At 39.6% G+C, this 21411-nt stretch overlaps 2 protein-coding genes across 3 annotated transcripts in view; one reads left to right on the forward strand and one right to left on the reverse strand.

Annotated features, from left to right (window-relative positions):
- Nucleotides 1-6188: 6188 nt before the first annotated feature.
- On the reverse strand, nt 6189-20583 carry atp5f1c (ATP synthase F1 subunit gamma). 2 transcript variants are annotated; one of them, XM_020519906.2, is made up of 9 exons: nt 20450-20583; nt 17209-17243; nt 15436-15567; nt 14579-14783; nt 13799-13942; nt 12879-12943; nt 8803-8958; nt 8149-8245; nt 6189-6320 (listed from the first exon to the last, which is right to left on the reverse strand). In XM_020519906.2, exons 1-9 carry the CDS (start codon nt 20488-20490, stop codon nt 6317-6319), a joined length of 879 nt encoding a protein of 292 aa, XP_020375495.1. In that variant the 5' UTR covers nt 20491-20583; the 3' UTR covers nt 6189-6316. The 2 variants fall into 2 exon arrangements, with proteins under 2 accessions (XP_020375495.1, XP_020375496.1); XM_020519907.2 differs by lacking the exon at nt 6189-6320 and having other exon boundaries at nt 8145-8245; nt 20450-20580.
- Nucleotides 20584-20687: 104 nt separating this feature from the next.
- The window catches only part of kin (Kin17 DNA and RNA binding protein), a 21152-nt gene continuing 20428 nt past the window's right edge, over nt 20688-21411 (forward strand). The window contains exon 1 of the mRNA XM_048610082.1: nt 20688-21018. Within this exon, the coding sequence (XP_048466039.1) occupies nt 20905-21018 (114 nt within the window). The 5' untranslated portion in view covers nt 20688-20904. The remainder of the gene's footprint in view (nt 21019-21411) is intronic.

A 21411-nucleotide genomic window follows, 5' to 3' on the forward strand; every position in this document is an offset into this window, starting at 1 on the left:
GGGGAGGGGAGGGGAGGGGGAGGAGGAAGGGAGGAAGGGAAAGAGGAGAGGGAAAGAGGAGAGGGAAAGAGGAGAGGGGAAGAGGAGAGGGGAAGAGGAGAGGGGAAGGGAGGGGAAGAGAAGTAGGGGAGTGGAGAACACGGTTAGGGGGAGGTGGGCATAAAGGGTAAGATAGAAGAGGGAGGTAGGCCTCCCAGAGCATGGAGCCAAGCAATGAGTGGGCACTTGGTAGACAATAAATCTTTATCAAACACCTTTAAGACTATAGAGACTTATATAGAACAGTACAGCACAGTACAGGCCCTTCAGCCCACAATGTTGTGCCGACCTATTATCCTTCTCTAAGAAGGATACCCTGCATACCCTACATTTTACTATCATCTACTACTACTACTACTACTACTTAAGATAAGGCTGGGGTTATTTTCTACAGAGTACTAAGGCCAGGGGTTGGAGGGGGCAACAGGATCTGACTGAGCTGTACAAACTTCTGAGGGGCATAGCTTTCCCCTGAGTGAAGGGATCAAAAATCAGGAGACACAGTTTCAAGGGAAGGAGCAAGAGGTCAAGAGGGGATTTGAGGTTTTTTTTTCACAAGAAGGTGGGTGTTCAGAACTCACTGCCTGACAGGATGATAAAGACAGGAACCCACAAGACATTTAAGAAGTGTTTTGATGAACACATTAAATGGTGTAGGATATAAGGTTAAAGTCCTTGGGAAATGCAAAACCAAGTGCTGTTGGTGCCCTTATGGTGCAGTGGTAGTGTATCTACCTCTAAGCTAAGAGATCTGGGTTCAAGTCCCACCTGTTCCAGACACATGTAATAACATCTCAAACAGGTTGATTGTAAATATCTACAAAGGCAATAAAATTAGAATAAGAACTAGATCAAGAATGGGCAATCTAGCCCCTTGATCCTGTTCTGCCATTTGATACAGTGATTAGAATAGATGCATGTTTGATGACCAGTGAGGGCACAATGAGTTGAAGGGCCTTATTCCATGACATTATTACCAACATTCCCTCTAATTTTCTTTCCCTCCACAGTCCATGTGCAACTGAAATTTCCAGAATGTTCAAAGCAGCAAGTTTTTGCAGAGGTCTTTGAGGTGGAAAGTGAGGCAGAGCAGTGTTTTTTTAAGTAAGTGAATTCCAGGTATAAAACTAAGGTAGCCTGAAAACTTCACCGCCAATGCTCAAACAATTAAAATTAGGGACACCAGAATTAGGAGAGCAGGTGAGAGAGGTTGCACCAATGGGCATTGAAAAATAGGACACCTTTGTGACACATTAGATGACTTCATCATACAGGTAGATTGTGCACCATTGGAGGGTCAACAACAAAGGGCAGAGCAGCTAGGGAAAGTTACTAAATCTGAGTTCAGATTGCTACATACAGGAAAAGGAATGAGTGCAGTTCCTTGCCAATACTTTAACTAAATAAGTGATTCGATGAGTCAGTATGCCAGATGAGAAGTCACTTAGGATCAGGCTGGGCTTGAATGGATGAGAAACACACCCTCCAGTACCAATTCTTAGAGATATGATGGGCAAGGCCTCAGAGAGAGTTGAAAAAGGCGAGAATTTTTAAATTGGGATGTTGCTTTACCAGGAAGCTCTGTAGGCCAATGACTTATACTTGATGAACAGAATTTGGTGTAACTTAGCGCACAAAAATAGAGTTTTAAATGAAGTCAAGTTTATAAAGGGTTGAATGTATAAAGATGGCCAGGAGTGGATTGGAATAGACAAGTTTAGAGAAAAGAAGTAATGTGTGTAGGTTTCAGCAGCTGGTGATCTGTGGCATAAGTGGTACTGGGCAATTTTAAAGGGAAGCTAGATGTGGTTTGAGTGATCAATGAGTGGAACAACTATGTGGTGGGAAGAGTCCTTGTGGAATAAGTGCGCGTGCATAGGTCAGTTCAGCTGAATAACTTATTTCTGTGTATGCAATTTTGAAATATGAGCAAATACTGACAGTCGTTTGTATAGTTTCTTTAGTAGACTTTGCCAGTTTTACATATGATTGAAAATTCTCCAGTTTAATTCCTTTATTCATATAGCCTTGCTCCATCAACATTTTGTCCTCATTGTCAAACAAAATGGTAAAATAAATGCTGGAGGTCTGCTGCATTTCTAATAGAGTGTTGTTTTCCACTTTGAAGGGACAATATAAACATCAGAAAAGATATAACTTGAATAAGTGTGCTGCCTGGTGTTTTTCTTTTTTTCATTTGTGGGGTATGGGCATCGCTGGCTGGCCAGCATTTATTGCTTATCCCTTCCTGCCATTAAGGTGGTGTGCTGCCTTCTTGAACCACTGCAGCCCACCTGCTGTAGGTTGACTCATAATGCCTTTAGGGACAGATTTTCAGGATTTTGACCTAGCAAAAGTGAAGGAATAGTGATATATTTACAAGTCAGGATGATGAGTGACTTGGAAGGGAACTTGAAATTGGTGGTGTTCTCTTGTAACTGTTGCCCTTGTCCTTTTAGATGGGAGTAGTCGTGGGTTTAGAAGGTGCCGTCTGAGTACCTTGTGGATAGTACACATTGCTGCCACTTAGTGTTGGTAGTGGAGGAATGGATGCTTGTGGATATAGTGCCAGTTAAACAGGCTGCTTTGGCCTGGATGGTTTCAAGCTTCTTGAATGTTGGAGCTGCACTCAGAGGCAAGTGGGGAGTATTCCATCACACTCCTGACTTATGCCTTGTAAATGGAAGACAGGCCTTGGGGAGTCAGGTGAGTTACTCGCCACAGTATTCCTAGCCTCTGACCTGCTCTTGTAGCCACTGTTTATGTAACAAGTATAACCCCAAGGATGCTGATAGTAGAAGATTCAATGATTACATTGTCTCTTATTCAAGATAGTCATTGCCTGGCATTTGTGTAGAACTAATGGTTCAGCAAATATGAATATGGACAGAAACTTCTCAAAAGGTGTTCTGCTGGTCTAGGCTGATTTAAGCAGGTGCTAACAGGTTATTTTCACTCTTGGTCAGATTATACTTATTGTGATGAATTCTCAAGCATTCTACTATTGTTGTGGTTGGTTGGCTGGCTGGCTTGCCTGCCGAGCTGGTTCATTGTTCCGCAGACGTTTCATTACGCTGCTGGGTAATATAATCAGTGCAGCCTCCGAAAATAGGTGACCCCATGGGTGTCCCGTTGATCTGTTCATAGACTTGGCCGTTAAAGTGGGTCATGATGCATTGGTCCAGTAAATTCAGCATGTTGTCTGTGGAGATGGTGTCACTCGGGTCTCATTCTTGTTTTAGTAGTGTTGCCAGTGGTATGTTGATCAATGTGAATAGGGCAGTAATGTCAAGTGATGCCATGGTCTCGTCGTCATCTATTTTTATGTCCTTGAGGTAATTGAGGAACTCTTGGGCTGAGTGGATTGAGTGGGGTGGCTTGCTGACAAGGTGCTTTAGTCTCCGTTGTAACTCCTTGGCTAATCTATGTGCCTGGCAGGGAGACGATGGGTCTGAGGGGTACTGCTGGTTTGTGTGCCTTCGGGAGGCCATAGAATCAACCCACTTTACCTCTGTTGGCCAAATCTATGAACAGATCAATGGGACACCCAAGTGGTCACCTATCTCTGGACTAATAGCAGAAACGGTGATGCAGAGACTCAAAAGCTTGGCCCTTCTCTCAATAAAACGAAAACTATGGATCCGATACATGGATGACACCTTTGTCATCATTAAAACGGACCAAACTAGAGGAGATACACCAACTAATAAACAACACTCTCACCGGGATCAAATTCACCAGGGAAGAGGAAAAGAACAAACCGCTCCCATTCCTGGATGTCATGGTAGAACGCAGGACCAACGGGAAATTCCTGACGAAGGTAGACAGGAAAGCCACACACAGTGACCAAGTACTGAATTTCAACTGCAACCACTCTACACCCACAAAGTTGCGTGAAAATACTATTTAAACGAGCAACAACACACTGCAACAACTCAGAACTACGCCAAAAAAAAAGAGTGCCTCCTCCAAGTATTCAAGGACAACAGATACTTGAACAACTAGGTCAGACGATGCCTACTACACAACAGCAACAGGAAGATACTACACACTCATCACACTATCATACATCAAGAACATATCTGAACTGACCACAAGACTCCTACGACCACTGGGCATCAGAGTAGCACACAAACCCACAATCAACCCTACGCCAACTGCTAACCCGAATCAAAGACCCACTACCCATTATAGACAGAACCAACGTTATAAACAACATCCCTTGCAAAGACTGCGACAAACATTACATTGGATAGACAGGAAGAAAGTTAGCCACAAGAGTATACCAACACCAACTAGCAACAAAAAGACACGACCAATACTCACTCGTCCCCATCCACATGGGGAAGGTAAGCCACCAGTTCAATTGGGACACCACCAGGATCCTAGGACAGGCCAAACAGATACAAACACAGGAATTCCTAGAGGCCTGGTTCTCCACTAAGAAGGCCATCAACCAACACAGAGCTAGACCCTATATATATTCCACTGCAAAGGAAAACCCGAAGTGAGGTAATCCAACTCAACGGACACCAGAGTTTAAATACCAGGCGGGAAAACACAACAGTGCTTCATCAGAGGCTGCACTGATGATCTTACCCAGCAGGGTAACGAAACGTCTGCGGAACAACAAACCAGCTCGGCAAGCCAACCAACCACAACATCCACAACCCGAGCTACAAATCTACTCAAAAACCTTATTCTGCTATTGTTTTCCTGTAGCTATCAGGGCCGATATCCTTGACTACAATTCATGTGATATCTACATATTCACTGCTTTCCACAGCCACTGCCTTTATACTTCCTTTCATTCTGCTTCTTGAGAGAACTCAATTCCATTCTCCTGACAGCTCTACTGCAGCTAGCTTCTAAAATGTCTCCCTCTTCCACAGCCAAGGACACACTTCCATTGTGGTTGACAGGGCCCTCAAGTGCATTTTTGCTATTTCTAGCTTTACACTTTGTCTCCTCAAACCATAATACATCCCTTTTGTCCTTACCTTCCTCCCTACCAGCTTCTGCATCTAACAACTTGAGGAGAAATTATGGACAATGATATGTCACTAGACCAAACATCCAGACTAATGCTTTGGGAACATGGGTTCAAATTTCACAAAAGCTGCTGGTGGAATTCAAATTCAATTCATAAATCTGGATGATAAGTAATTTTGGATCATAAAACCATCAGTGTCAGAAATCCAGTTCACCAATGTCTTGCAGGAAAGAAAATCTGTCATCTGATCTGGTCTATGTCATTCCAGACTCTCCACAATATAGTTGACTTTTAGCTGCTCTTTGTAATGGCTCAGCAAGCCACTCAGTTCAAGGGCAAATAGGGATGAACAGCAAATGCTGGCCTTGCCAGCAACAAAGACATCCCAAGAAAATTTTTAAAAATGCATTTTCCACAATTTCCATTACATCTAACTTTTTATCACATTTAGAATTCTGAACAAACTACTCCATGTTACCCTAGTCCACTTTTGTATTACCCCACCCTGGACCTAATTGTTTCACTGCCAGCTTCCCATATAAGAGCAGTAGATTAAACACCTGTACTTTTAAATCCTGTTCATTGAGGCCCCAAACACTACCTCTAACTGAAAGTGGTTTTCTTGTATTTCCATCTTAATTTACTGTATTCACTGCTCTCAATGTGGTTTTTTTGACACTGGGGACAGCAAATGTAAATGGGGTGGCTTTGATGAACACCTGCAACTGTAAGTCGGACTGAACTTGCCAGTAGCTCTCCAGTTAAAATTTTCATGTCACTGCCATTTTGATCTCTGCATTCGTGGTCTCCCAAATTATTCCAATGAAGTTCAGCCCAAACTGAATTAATAGCCTCAACTTTCTAATTGGCAATTTACAGTCTTCTGAATTTAACAGAATTTTCTCACCTTTAGACCTGAATTACTACTCATTTTCACAAGAAGCAAATACTCCCCTTGTCTTCTTTTATCCTCAAATCAAGATAACCCCTCCATTGTTGTTGACAGGTCCTTGACTGTGTTCATCCCATTTCCTGCATGTCTGCCCACTTGCCTTATCCCTTCCAGAACCAAAATGTCCCTGGAGTTTTTTTTTTTTTAAAGAAGTTAACCACTTTCTGCCCCAATTGAGATTAAAAAGAAATTCGTCATTTTATTTCTAAGGTTTTTTATTGTTATAATTTACAAATTTCAGAAGTTTTCCATGAATTTGCCAGAAATACTGTCCATCAGCATCATCGAACATTTTCGTTTATTGCCACTGGTGTCTTTCTGGAGTCGCATGTTTATCTGCAAAATTAACAACATAAGTAATTGAACTTATTAGAATTAATTCCATTACGAACAAGTACAAACTTGTCTTTCACAACTGAGATACATTTCTGTCAGTATAAAAAATGAAATATTTACTGTTAGTCATAGGACAGAGTCAGGACAGATTAAAAGTGTCTCATTTCTGTATTTGAAATAAATATAATACAAAATTTCATTTACATTATCTGAGAGTTGTGCTTCAAACTGCAAGTTGTCAGATAGACAGCTCCTTAGAAGCTACTGAACAGATGTCAGGTATTTCCCATTTGTGATGGAATGTACCTAACCACTACTGGTTACATTACTGGACGAAATTTGAAATTAAATAGTACTAGGGAAAAGATTAAATTTTCTCCTCTCTTAAATGGCAATAAATACACATGAAGAACAAAGATCTATACTACAAAATACTACTAGCCCTTGCACATTCAGCACTATCTATTTTTGCCAGTTGTACCAACATAAACCATTATCTCTTGTGGTCCAAACATACTGCAGCAAACTTAAAAACTCCTTGTCATTGCAGAAAGTAATAAAAAGAAAATGGTTCATGAATCTATACATGCAATTTAGTTATGGCTGAATTTAAGCCCAAAATGATAAACAGGACAGCAAGTCATATATAAAGCTAAAGTAATGTGGTCACAACAGCACTCAAGGTAACATGAAAGGAATAAGCACGAAGCTACAACTGAAAATGTACAAAATGCAATTTAAAGCCACACACAACATGAACAGAACTGCTGCAGTGACAAACCAAAGTAACAAAGTAAAACCAAATACAATGAAACCAAAGCTTCACATATAATTTTGTGTTACTATGGCAAATAACACTGCAGGATATTGTGGATTAGCCACAACCATGAGCAGACAGGTGGCACATCCAATTGTACAAAAGAATGTGAAATGATAGACTTGTATAAGGGAAAAAAAACACTCTTACAAAGACAGGATTTAAATGGTACAGAAAGCAGAGGAATCCCCACTTTCATCTGTGGTTGTAAAGGACTAAACAGATATTCAAGATTAAAGATTATAAATAACACTGTTTCCAGTGTCAGTGAGACATCAAAAGAGGGAACAAACTTGGGATAATCACAAAACAATGGTTGGGCAGTTCAAAAAAAATTTAGTGGAATGTTCAGGTTGAACTCATTGACAATCAAAACTCTGCTGCCTTTGTCCCAACTCAAACCGAGTCTCAGTCATTTTTTTTGTTATGGCAAAATGAACAATGCTGGCAAAGCCAATCTTTACAGACACTTTGTAATAGCTCTCAAGATGATGATGGTGAACTGTCTTCTTGAACATCTGCTGTCTATGTGTGTGAGGTACAATCAGTGCTTATGGGAACGTAATCCCAGGATTCTGACCCAGTGACAGTGAAGGATTGGTGATGCGGTTCCAAATCACAATGGTGAGAGACTCGGTGGGAAACATGCATGTGGTGCTACAGTTTTCCATGCACCTGCTGTTTCTGTACTTTCTGGATGACAGAGATCTTGGATTTGGGAGGTTCACCAACACCCTGTGCTCACTGGCCTAGCTCCTGGTTAAACAACACTGGAATTTTAAAAAAAATCTCATCATTTTCAAATGCCTTCATGGCCTCACCCCTATTTTCATTCTTTTATCCCTGCCTTTGTTCGTTAGGAGAGCTTTCGTATCCTGGTGTCTAAATTTCATGTTATTAAGCTTTCATTTTTCCACCTTCAATTTGTTCATGATACATATCTATGAGGTCCTCAATAAAACCATTAGTATTTTTTCCTATAGTATATAATAGATTCTCCACAATACTTACAGAGCAGCAGCACCGGAGATAATCTCAATAAGCTCTTTGGTAATGACAGCTTGGCGAGTACGATTGAATGTCAAAGTCAGCTTGTCAATAATTTCAGCTAAAAGAAGCAACAATATTATTTAAGTATATTTTCTATCTAAAAGATAAAAGTAACAGAGAAGAAAGAGTGGACATTGGGTCAATGGAAAATAATGCTAGAGAATTTACCACTACCACCTGCTCCCCCACCCCAAAGAAAATTGACTCTACTTCGGAGTTATTAATTTATTTTGTTGTTGGCATGGTTCTAGTGGCAATGGCTGCTCACCAGTACTATGTTTGAATGGCTACCATTCACATGAGCTGAGAGATACATATTGAGATAATCATTGGACTATTCAGTCATGGCCAATTCTATCCCATCATGAGCCTCTTAATGCTCCAGATACAAGGATTAATGTGTCATGATCAAAAGAAATCACAGCTTATTTTCTCTCCATTGGCTCAAGTTTCTTAAGGAATACTGCAGTGCTCCTGTGGATTCACCTAATTCAATGCATAGCAAATATCAAGTGACACTCTCCTGCTTTGTCAAACCTCAAACTCACTGGGTAATTCTGGAGAAAATGAGTAAAGCTCACAAGATACTTTTCAAAGATAACAAACATTTCTTACAAGCATTCTTGCTGGCACTATCCATAGCGGTCATCCTAGCACTCTGCTCGCTTGTGGTGGATTCCTTTAAGCTTAAGTAGATGATGTTTGCTAGAGAGAACTCCTGGTAGTTTCGCAGAACATCTGCATCAATGTCATCATAAATGCTAATGTTCTCTAGAAATAAAGTTAAAAACTGATTAGTGGCTAGGTCATCACAAATATGGAAGGGTTACATTAGTGTAATGATATAAATGATGTGAAAAAAGATATTAAATCCAAAGCAAGTTCAACTTATTGCATGATAAATATAAAACAGCCAGAGTTTTTTTTGAATGGGGTTACTTTTAAAGACACAATATATTTGAGCTTTGATAATGTGTACTTAATGTTTATAGGGTGACATTAACAATTCTGAATAAATATGTCGGCAACACTCAATCATAGATCATTTCTATACCCAACATTCAAATGAATGGAATAAATTTAAAGGCAAACAAGTGGGCTGGCAAATATTTTAAGAAATAATTATTTTTCTTCTACTTGTTACAAGAAATTGAAATACATCTTCTAGGCAGAAGATAACAACTCTGACACACATATGTAACGATATTCGGGCTTTACGAGGTGTATTTTGTCCTTTTGTTTAAAATGAAGATAGGCTGAGACCAGAGGTGTCAACCTGTCTCTTCCAAGTCAATAATGGGTAAACAACTTGTGGCGCTCTGGGACAATAAACAAAAAACATAAAACAACATAAAACAATAGAAGCAGCATAAAGGGGGGAGTCAGGTTCCCACACATTCAGGGTTTTAGCTTAGTTTTCACTTGTTGAGTTTGGAAGTTGGTTGTGAAAGCTGCCATGCATCTATCCCTGCTACAACTAAAAACTGGAGTTCTCTCTCTCTGCCAGAAATTTCTCTTGGTGTTAGTTTCTTCTGGACTGGAGAAAAATCACATGGGAGACAATTTATTTTACTGAACATGCCTTTGCCAAGGCTGTGTTTATCAGATGTTACTATATTGGAATGGCTGTTTAATAGTTAAATAATCTATTATCCTGTTATGTTTTCCAATAGAGTTAAAGTTATACCGATTCTTCTTTTTTGTTTGTATTGTAAATGTAGTGAAAGAATAAAGGGTGTTTTGCTTAAAACCTAGTAGAGTGACCAATTGAATCACACCCAGAACGCAGCACCTTATACTTGCCTGTAAAGAAGATAAAAGTTAGGATCTAGGCTATCTCCTTGATATGTTTTGAGGGGCTTTGGTCTGGTCCATAACACATTTAAGTTCCAACAATAAACTGCACTTATTGCAATGAATAAACTAGTCCTAGATGATTTCCTAGTACAGCAATACAATGTTTAAAAATGTGATGAGATTGAAATATAGGTCTATGGCTGCAGTGGTTGTGTCACTACCCCTGGACCGGGAGGCCCAGGTTCAAGTCCCATCTACTCCAGAGGTATATAACAACATCTCTGAACAAGTTGATGACAGCCAAAAAAAAAATGTATACACAGAATGTTAATTCCCAATCATATTGAAAGTTGCCCATTGTTAGATTTAGATTTTATTATTCGTGTACTCAAGTACAGGAGTACACATGACGAAGTGTATAATGTTGCCACACATGGCGACAAGTTAGTGTTTGTATTTGTTGCAAAACAGCTTTTTCAGCCTAGTACCATGTTCTAGCCCTTGGTCTGTAGACTTGTACATAACAGCACTTCAAGCATGCTGTACATTTTTAAAAATGCAATGAGGGTTTCTTTTCCTTTACCATCTTTTCAGACAAAGTTCTAAGTCCCACCGCTTTCTGGTTGAAAACATTTGTCAGCTTTCTGGTAATTTTTCTACCAATTATTTTAAATCCACATCGCCTAGTTACTGATGTCTCTAAAGGAAATAGGTACAGTGAACCATGCTGCCTGTTTGAGGAGGGGTCACCAGACCCAAAATGTTAACTCTGATTTCTCTTCACAGATGCTGGCAGACCTGCTGAGCTTTTCCAGCAATATCTATTTGTGTTTATGCCTATATGCTTTATCTGATCTAATGCATGATTAACAACAAGATACATTGCATGGTTCATAGAAATGTACCCAAGAATTTGCATTAAAAGCAATATATCTGCAACTCTACTAACAGGTTTACTACCACACATGACAAGGCTTCATTCATACTCAACTACTACGGACTAGATGGTTTAAATATGACACAGACATACTTTGTTGTCTCTTATGTCTGTAAGAGAAAATGCACATAATGTAACAGAATACAATCCAGTACAGTAGTGTTCTATTTTTAGTGTATTATAGTTTACCAGCCAAAGGAGTTGCATCTCTGCATATATGGCTACTGAAAGATTTATTATGACATTAAGACAGATTTTTAAAAAAGATTTTAAAGGGATCAAGAAAGTGGGAATGTGGCACTGAAATAAACGATTAGCCATGATCATATGAAATGAATGAATGGGCTTCAAGGTCCAAATGGCCTGCTCCTGGTCTTAGTTTCTATGTTAACCTGTTCTTTTCACTGTACTTATAACTACTTATTAAAGTACAAGTCCTAGGAGCAGAATTAGGCCATTCGGCCCATCAGGTCAGCTCCATCTTTCGATTACATCGGATATGTTTCTCAACCCCATTTTTCTGCCTTATCCATGTAACCCTTGATCCCCTCACTGGACAAGAACCTACCTATCTCTATCTTAAATATACTCAATGGCTTGGCCTCCACAGCCCACTACGGCAATAATTTCCATAGATTCACCACCCTCTGGCTGAAGAAACTCCCCCATATTTCGTTCTAAAACGGTTGCCCCTTCATTAGAAGACTGTGCCCTCGTGGCTCCTACCAGTGGAAACATCTTCTCCACATCCACTCTGTTCAGACCTCTTCGTATTTTGTAAATTTCAGTGAGATCCTTCCCCCCGCCCCATCCTTCAAAACTCTATTGAATACAGACACAGAGCCCTCAAGCACTCCTCATAGGACACATCCTTCATCACTAGGTTCATGCTTATAAACCTCTTCTGGAACCTCTCCAATGCCAGCACATCCTTCCTTAGATATGGGACCCAATTCTGCTTAGAATATTCCACATGCAGTCTGACCACAGCCTTGTACACCCCTCCTCTTGAAATGAATGCTAATATTGTATTTGCCTTCCTAGCCACCAATGAACCTGAATATTAACCTTAAGAGGACCTTGAACTAGGACTCCCAAGACTCTTTGTGCCTTGGATTTCCGAAGCCTTTCTCCATTTAGAAAATAGTTTATGTCTCTATTCTTCCTATTTCACACTTCCTCACATTGTATTCCATCTGCCACTCTTTGTTCACTCTCCTAGCCTGACCAGGTCCTTCTGCAGCCTCCCCACTTCCTCAACACTACCTGTCCCTCCACCTTTCTTTGCGTCATCTGCAAACTTCACAACAATGCCCTCAGTTCCTTCGTCCAGATCATTAATGTATAATGTAAATAGTTGTGGTCTCAATGTGGACCCTGTGGAACTCAACCAGTCAGTCATCGGCTGAAATCCTGAAAAAGACCCCTTTATCTCTACTCTCTGCCTTCTGCCAGTCAGCCAATTCTCTATCTAGGCGAGTACGTTGCCCCTGACACCACAGGCTCTTATTTTATTTAGCAGTCACCATTGCAACACCTTATCAAAGGCCTTCTGGAAATCCAAATAAATCATGTCCACTAGCTCTCCTTTGTCTAACTTGCGTGTTAGCCCCTTAAAGAATCCTACCAGATTTGTCAGGCGTGACCTCCCCTTGACAAAGCCATACTGACTCAGCCCAAATTACCACACACTTCCAAGTACTCTGCGAACTCATCCTTAATAATAGACTCTAAAATCTTACCAATGTCAGGCAAAACCGCTTTCTCCTTTTTGCAAAGTTAGAGTATAATGTTTAATTATCTTGAGGATATTTCAACTTAGTGACAGTTCTCAACGGCAGTACCAATGTCAATTATATGTTTATAAATCACATTAGGCTATATAAATAGAAAGTGATAATTCAACAAGGTGAATCACATATTCATTTTCTACTTTACAAACAACATGGTAACTTACCAGAATTCGTAAGAGTCTCAAAAGAGAAGACTGGCTTCTCCTCAGTCTTATAAGAAATCACAGACCTAAAAACAAGGATAAGTTATTTGTAGCAGTATTTAAGATGCAATTGTTACACATCTATAAAAAAAAGTCCAAGTTAAATACACAATTACCATAATGCATAGAGCTCCATGTGTAGGCAAATTGCCACATGACTGCAACACCCCACAGCATTTCCCTTAATGGTGATCAACTTATTTCACCAACTTGCATTTATATAGAATGTTATGCCCCCAGCTCTTTTCTTATTAAAAGTCCCTTGTTATCTAACATGCCTTGTCATTTGTTTCATCACTCATGGGATATGGGCATCGTTGGCTGGCCAGCATTTATTGCCCATCTCTAGTTGCCCTTGAGGTGATGGTGAGCTTCCTGAATCAGATTAATCTTCTTCAAATCTAATGAGGAAAACAATAATGCTAGCACCTCAGTTCTGGTATAAGTATCCCAGTGCAAAGATGTGCACTTTTGTCACAATGATAGAGATTTCATTTTTATCTTTGATCAAGATGCAGTTAGTTGCTGTGAGCGGGGCAGAAGCCATAAATAATAAACTGCAGCAGGAAATTTTGAGGTAAGTGGGGTCTGCTGGGAAGCAATGTCATGTTCATGCATTTTAAAGATGGAGCTCCAGTTGTAGAAAATAAACAGATCCCTCCTTTTCTTTTGAGCAAGATGAAGAGAATTGTGGATTTGAAAAGGAGGGATTGCTTATGAAAAGAAAAACAATAGCAATATTGATACACAGAGGAAGCAGGAAAAAGTAAACATGTGGTTAAGTTGAATGGAGAGAACAATCAAGGGAGAAGGTGGATTGCATTGAATAAACTTTAAAGTTATAAATACACTCATTCAAACTGGCCTGCTAAGCAACTTACTTAAATCTGTTGAATATAATAGAACCTTTATCAAACTCAAAGCCAGAGTTCAAGAGTTCAGATGCAATAATTGAAGCATCACCAAATGTTGGCGGTTTCCGGCCCACTTCCTTGAACATCACTAGCATATGACTTCCATGGTTTCTACAATTTAAAGCAAGAATGAAGTCAGCCTTGGACTTGGTTTAAAAAGTTATACACTGCTGAATAGTTTCCCAACAGGCTTACAGAACATGGCTTTACAACTTCTGTAATTCCAGAATTGTGTTTGCCTCCAATTTATTGGACTATGGTACTGCTAAAACCAGTATTGGAATATTACCTTTCCACAAAATGAACACTAAAGTAATCATTTGGGTGACTTAGCATATAACCTTTCATACTTTAAATCTGAAAGACAGGTTGTCTTCATTATTAGCCTGATGCAAAGACATTTGCACTGAGTAGTGTAAAATATAATACAGAAGAGTCTAACGAGGAAACAGAACCAGCAGCAAAATCAGCAACTCATGTAGTCACAACACAGACCTCCAAATGATTACGGAGAAATATAATACACATTCACCTTTCCCTACCAACGTTATGGTGAGTTTGCAAGCCATTCAAAATGGCAGTTAATAGTCTACGAAGATAACAAAAAGAGAAAACCAATGGTGCCCTGAATTTTTACCATCAGCCCACATTGTCATATTACGATGACAGTACTTTAGTCTAGAGTAAATTATCACTGTCACTTGTTATTGAACATGGATGTTTTCAGACTCAAAAGCGAATACACACCTGTACAGCAGTGCTCTCAGCTTCTCACCAATAGGAACAATCTTAACTTCTTTCCCTGCAGCAGTCAACTCCTGTATTTGACTTTTCATGTTCTTAGCAACATTAGTGTGGATACCACCACAAAGACCACGATCAGAAGATACTCCAATGATTAAGTGTCTGGCTTGGTCTTCAGGTGCTTGAATTTCTGCTTTTTCATATAGAGCTAGTGGAGAAAGAAACAGGGTCAATAATAAAACCTGTATTCATATTGTGACTCATCACATTTGCCAAAACAAAACTTGAGCACCTTTTACATTTTAATCAATTCCATACAATCAAGTGCAGTGCTTTCTATGTAAACAGCACAGCAGCTATCTTATACAGAAAGATATTACAAATACCAGCAAGATACATGCACAATATTTGGAGGGCTTCAAGGAAAAATGGGCAGTACTAATTGCCAAAGAAATGGAGTAATTCTGTCAAAACACTCACTGATGCAGCTTCATAGCATTTCTAAACCATTGCAGTCATACAATGTCTAACTGCTCAGTTATAGAAACTGGAGTTTGCAAACTTGACTGAAAGAAGCAATTTAAATTCATTTGTAAATTAATGGAATAACTGTTTCTAATTTAACTTTAGAGATTTTTTTGGGCAGGATTTGCAGGCAGCATAAAACGAATGGATTAATTCAGTTGGCTGCTCAGCACATGCTTTCAGTCCCTTCGAGCACTACAGGTAGGACATGGACCAAAAAAGGCTCGTGGCACCGCCCAAAATTGCTGCATCTGTGACTAAACAACAAAAAGCACACAACAATCTACACTAAATAGTCATAATACAATAATTTTAGTTTTTTTTTTAAACCATACCAAGAGCTCCTGTTCCATAAATTCTCGCTGGTTTCAATTCTCTCTCTGCTCTTGCGTATTTTGCTGCGGCCACCATTTTCATGGATTGGGTAATCTTTTGAATATTTTTGATGGACTTCAAGCGCCTGGTGACTGAAATAGGCAAATGTTTAAATCAGGCAGTGGTTTACCTGGGCCGTATTTTCAAATTCCATAACAAAGTCTAAAATACAACGTAAAGTCACCTTTACTGATCTGTCTACAAATGTCACATTCTGTTATAACCTGCTGTGGGTATCTCTGGAAGAACATGAAAAACTGTTTTGTGGCAGAAATAATGTACTTTCACTGGGGAATTTAAATAAAAAAATCAAAATAATTAAACTATCCAATTAAAATGAGATCATTCACCTGACTTGAACTCAGTGCTTGTTTTCTGTTAAGGTTTTTATGTCTAACCGTAGAAATGACAAGAAATAAATTTTGATGAGGACACTTAATAAAAGTTGTAAATTCTATTCCTGCATGTTTAACAGTGATTCACTTTTTGTCCCCAACTTTTAGACTAAGCAGTCTTTGTTTCCATACACTAAAATTCAGTTTAAAATAGATCTTTTCAGGCAAACTCAGAGCATTGTTAGGGTTCCAATGTTGCTTCACTTCTTTCCCCAGACACAGGACTACTAAACTGACTTTGTATTTTAACTCGGAATTTTACATACAGTTTTGTTTTACTTATCATAATGACAAATCTCTCAACGTAATGTATGCTTGACAACTGACCACTTCCATGACTCATTATTAATGCAATCCATTAAAACAAAGTAAATTATTATAAAATCTGCTTTTTCAGACAAGTTATGACACAGCTCTGGAGCAGATCGAACTTGAAGCAGGACCTTACGGCCCAGAGGTAAGGACACCACCACTGCACCACAGACTCCTTGCAAAAATATTCTAAGTACACAGAAATACAGGTGTTAACAGGGTGATGGAACCGTATGTCTTTTATAAAGACCTTAAGAAATAGGAATAAGAGTAGGTCATTTGGCCCCTTGAGCCTTGTCCGCTATTCAACAGAATTATGGCTGATCCGATAGTCCTCACATCCACTTCCTAACCCTTTCTCCATAACCCTGGATTCCCACTGTATCAAGAAATTCCAAAGGCTCTCAGGGAAGACATTCCTCCTTATCTCAGGGTTAATTTGGTGACCCTTTATTTTGGCTGTTACCGATTTTTTATACATGCACCATAGCATTCTATCCGGATGCATCACAGCTTACTATGGCTACTGCTCTGCCCAAGACCGCAAGAAATTGCAGAAAGTTGAGAGCACAGGCCAGTCCATTTCACAAACCAGCTTTCCATTCACTGACTCCATCTATACTTCCCACTGCCTCTAGAAAGCAGCCAACATAATCAAAGACCCTTCACACCCTGGTTATACTCTCTTCCACCCTCTCCTGTCAGGCAGAGGACACAAAAGTTTGAAAACAGGTACCAACAGATTTGAGAACAGCTTCTTTCCTGCTGTTATCAGACTTCTGAACAGACCTCTCATATATCAAAGCTGATCCCTCTGCACCTTCTTTGTAGCTGTAACACCATATTCTGCATTCTGTCCATATGTAAGGTATGATTTGCCTGGATAGCAAGCAAAGCTGTACTCTTCACTGTATCTCAGTACATGTGACAATAATAAATCAAATATCAAAGCTTAAGACATTCACAATTGACTTCTTCAATTTATCAAACAACGTTCCGTAAAAATGAAGAAAATAGGCTACTTACTATCCTTCAGGGTCGCCATGTTTCGAACTTGGCCCCTGTAACGTAATTGAAATTGGACTTTAGTAAATTTAAACAGGAAATATATATTATTTGATTGGAACACTAGAAATTTGAACCATCCTCTCTGTACAGAAGTCATGGAGGAATTAGCGACTGTGATCTCATCTATCGGTTGATGCTCTTGGACACATTCCTAACATCTTGGGATGCGAAAGCATAAATGCTGATTGCTAAACTGAGCAATGTTCACCTTGTTGCTGTTTGCTTAATGTATGAACTATACTCGTATAATTTTGTACAATAAAAACAAAGTGCCAGAGAAACACAGCAAATCTGGCAGCATTTTTGAGACAGAAAGTAAGTTAATGTTTCAAATCCAAAATGGCTCTTGCTCTGAAGAATGGTCATTCAACCTGAAACGTTAACTGTGATTTCTCTCCACAGATGCTGCCAGACCTGCTGAACTTTATCAGCAATTTCTGTTTATGTTTCTGATTTACAGCATTGCAGTTCTTTCGGTTTTTATCACTCTTGTCCAGATCAGAGGAAGGTCATACTGTAATTTAAGCATTACAAGGTTTCTCTTTTCAGATGCTGCCAGATCAGAGTTTGTCCAACACTTTCTGTTGCAGATCTCTGGCATTACTGTACTTTGCTTTTATTTGAGAGTATTATTTCATGCATTCTGAAAGTTGAATGGATTTAGCAGGACAGGTAAATGATGGCCAACATACTGCATTGTACCTAGTCTGTGACGTTCCTAACAGTTCACAAAGACAAATGGTCATATGGTTACAGAAATCATTTTAAGACATTTAGTTTTTGGTGAGGTTCAAAAAGAATGCTGCTAATCAAAATGACATCAGAATTCATAAAGCTCTCTGCTGTGTTTCATTGGAAGGGTGGATATCAAGTGTACGTTTTCCCTCTGCTATTGGAATTCATAGAAAAGTTAGGTTAAATGCACAATGGGAAATACTATTGTCAGTGGCAATTTCTCTTAATATAAAAAAGTGTCTATTGCTATCATAAAGAAGGGTTGAGCATTTGTTCTGGGTATAAACAGAATAATTTAGCATCATAGGAGGCTTCATTTTAATTCCAACACTTGTTCAGTATAGAATTGACCATGGTTAGATATAATGAAATCCAAATCCTGGCACAGCACGATTTTGATCGATTATAATGTAGCCAGGTTTGCTGCTGCAAATGCATTAATACTTCCGTCAACTAGATTTCTCTAACAGTATTATATCTTATAAGGGTCATTGGGACAAACTCTGCTTTCTCTGCACATATGCTGCCAGATCAGAGTTGCTCCTAGAATTTCGGTTTTTGTTTCAGATTTCCAGCACCTGCAGTACTTTGATTATTTTGTTAAGTACTAATATCTTAAAATACGAATAGGCAATCCTAAAAATCCTCTTTCACTGCACAAATCCAACCAATTTTTTATAAAACTGAAAGAGCAATTGAGTATTTCAAGCCAGCACTGAAAATAGTTCATCACTGCATATCTCTACAGACTGTTGTGGAAATACAACACACAGACCATGCACAGAAGTGGCTCAGGTTCAATAATGGATCAGTATTAAATTAGTTCCTGTTTATTCAGATCAGGAGTAAAGCACTACAACTAGACTCAGATAAATGAAACACAAGTTCCAACCCTCATCATTATTTAACAGGATGCTGAACACAATGTTAACAGAAGAGATCAATGTGGGTCTTGACTGTTATGTACATCAACTATCATAACGAGAAATCCAGTTTCCTTATTATACATATTTCCACATGCGGAACTGTTAAAATATCCATTTATCTATTGCTTCTTTTGGTATTACATCTCAACCGAAGTCCTCTCCTTGATGAATGAATAAAATGGAAAAAAACAATGTACAAGAAAATTGCAAATTTTTGAACCCAGGTAAACGCATTCGAACTCAAAATGGAAAAGGGTTAGATGTTACAAATATTAAGACGATTCCTTGACCAAACTTCTGTTATACCTTGATTCAATTTGATTTTATTATATATTAGGTGTAAAATCATCATTCAGTAACTGCTATTCTATTTTTACCCAATTCAATCCAGCATTTAGACCACAACATAAACATGTTAATTGGACTTCATGCCATTGGGATATTTACAATTACATCATGTTCAATAACATCACATTGTTTTTGTTTTATTTATGTAATTAGCCGATTCATTTAAATTAATAATGTATATCATGATGACCTAGCCCTGCAGCCCAACTAAGTTACAGGCAGTCTCCAGGTTGCGAACACATTCCTTTGTTAAGTTGATTTCTACACACATCTGAACACAAAGCAGAATAATGAAAAATAGTATTTCCTAAGTAGAGGAAATGATCGGATGTCAGATCTTTAAAATTACATTGCTGTATGGGATCACTTTTGTAAGTCTATAAATCAGAGACTCACTGGATATATTATTTCACCTCTTCTACAATGGAGAATAAAGAATTATGGTACAGTCATTAACACACTCACACATTTTGTAAATCATAACTGGATAATACTGCTAATAAAGTCTCAAAACAAAAAAGCCCGATTTCAGATTTTAAAAATTGCAGCATATTCTGGCATTTTCTGTTTCCTTTTTGGATCAACAGACATTATTTCTCTGCCCAATTTGTTTATAACTAAAGTCTCATCTATCTGTTCAGGTGGACACAACAAAGCAATTCCACGGTACTATCTTGAAGAGCAGGGGAGTTTAATAGTGTCCTGGCCAATAGTTACCCTTCAAACAACGCTACCAAAACAGATTATCTGGTCGTTGTCACATTTATTATGGGGGGGAAAGAGGGGAGAAAACTTGCTGTGAGAAAACTGGCTGCAAATTTCCTACATTACAACATTTTCAAAACAGTACTCCATCCCAAGAGCTGCCAAGTGATTTGGGTCTGCGGTTGTGGAAGGCGCTATATAAATGCTACATTTTGATTTCCAAAAAAAAGGTTCCATCCAGCCTACCAGGAAGGAAGAACTTCCCAGTCAGTTACCAGAGGCCACATCAAATACAATCCTAGGAAGTGGACAGAGGACAGGCAGAGAGAGGATTTCCTTGGAAAAGGCCTCCAAGCCAAGGGTCATCTGCCCAGATCGAAAACGTACGCAGGGAGCACCGTATCACCCTGCAGTTTGACAAAAAACATTCCTCTCTGAAAGGAGAAAAAGGCGCACTTTCGCTACGAAGAGACGATGTCCATTACCATTGGGGCTCAAACAGCAAAGCACTGCTCCTTGCCAACATGGTGAATCCTTCCCGGGCGGATACGGCTGAAGGTCAGCGCTCTGCAATCACGCATGCGTCAGCTATTGGTCTACGTGACCGCCCGTTGCGTCGCGCGCTCCACTTTGGGAGCTGTAGTCCTTTCAGCCGCCGATAAACTACGACCAAACAGGTGTTTGAACTCCAGATCCCAGAGGCCATTCAAACTATCCTCACCAGCAACGGAGATGCCTGCGGTAAAGTTGTAAATATTTCCTCTCCTCAGATTTTAAATTATCTCTGACGGAAAGAAAAACACAAAGAGGAAGGGAGAAAAGATTTTAGGAAAAGCAGTTGCGTGGAAGGCGGTGACGAAGCACGCATCGGTGATGTCAACACTTCTTGCGGATCCCGGAGACGTCAGCACTTCCTGCGCAATTCGATCGGCGTTGAAGGATGGGCAAAGCCGAGTTCCTGACTCCCAAGGCCATCGCCAACCGCATTAAATCCAAGGGACTGCAGAAGCTGCGATGGTACTGTCAGATGTGTCAGAAGCAGTGTCGGGACGAGGTGAGCGAGCCAGAGTACACACACTTCGTGCGTGGGTGCGGGATTCGGGGTCTCACTGGTCCCCCTCCCCCCTCCAGCATCACGAAGGAAGGCCTGCTTTGTTAGGAAGGCCACTGTCATCCTCCAGGGAGAGCAAGGGGAGGATTGCTGCAGATGCTGGAATCCGAACTGAAAACAACAAATGCTGCAGATCACTGTGGGCCAGGGTCATCCAGACTCGAAATGTCAGTTTGCTCTCTCTCCATGGAGATGCTGTCTGACCCGCTGTGATCTCCAGCATTTGTTGTTTTCAGAGCGAGTGGGAGGGTCTCTGCCCTCGAAACGTTAACTCTGCTTTCTCTGTCTCTCTGACATAGTAGGAACTGCAGATGCTGGAGAATCCGAGACAACAAG

Source organism: Rhincodon typus, chromosome 22 (assembly GCF_021869965.1).
Source record: "Rhincodon typus isolate 14 chromosome 22, sRhiTyp1.1, whole genome shotgun sequence".
Taxonomy (NCBI): Eukaryota; Metazoa; Chordata; class Chondrichthyes; order Orectolobiformes; family Rhincodontidae; genus Rhincodon; species Rhincodon typus.

Coding starts and splice junctions, on each gene's coding strand:
- atp5f1c (XM_020519906.2), bottom strand. CDS start 20,490: ATGTTGGCAAGGAGCAGTGCTTTGCTGTTTGAGCCCCAATG. Junction 14,784..15,435: donor TTATGGAACAGGAGCTCTTG/GTATGGTTTAAA, acceptor TTTCTCCACTAG/CTCTATATGAAAAAGCAGAA. Junction 8,959..12,878: donor TGAGACTCTTACGAATTCTG/GTAAGTTACCAT, acceptor CTTTATTTCTAG/AGAACATTAGCATTTATGAT.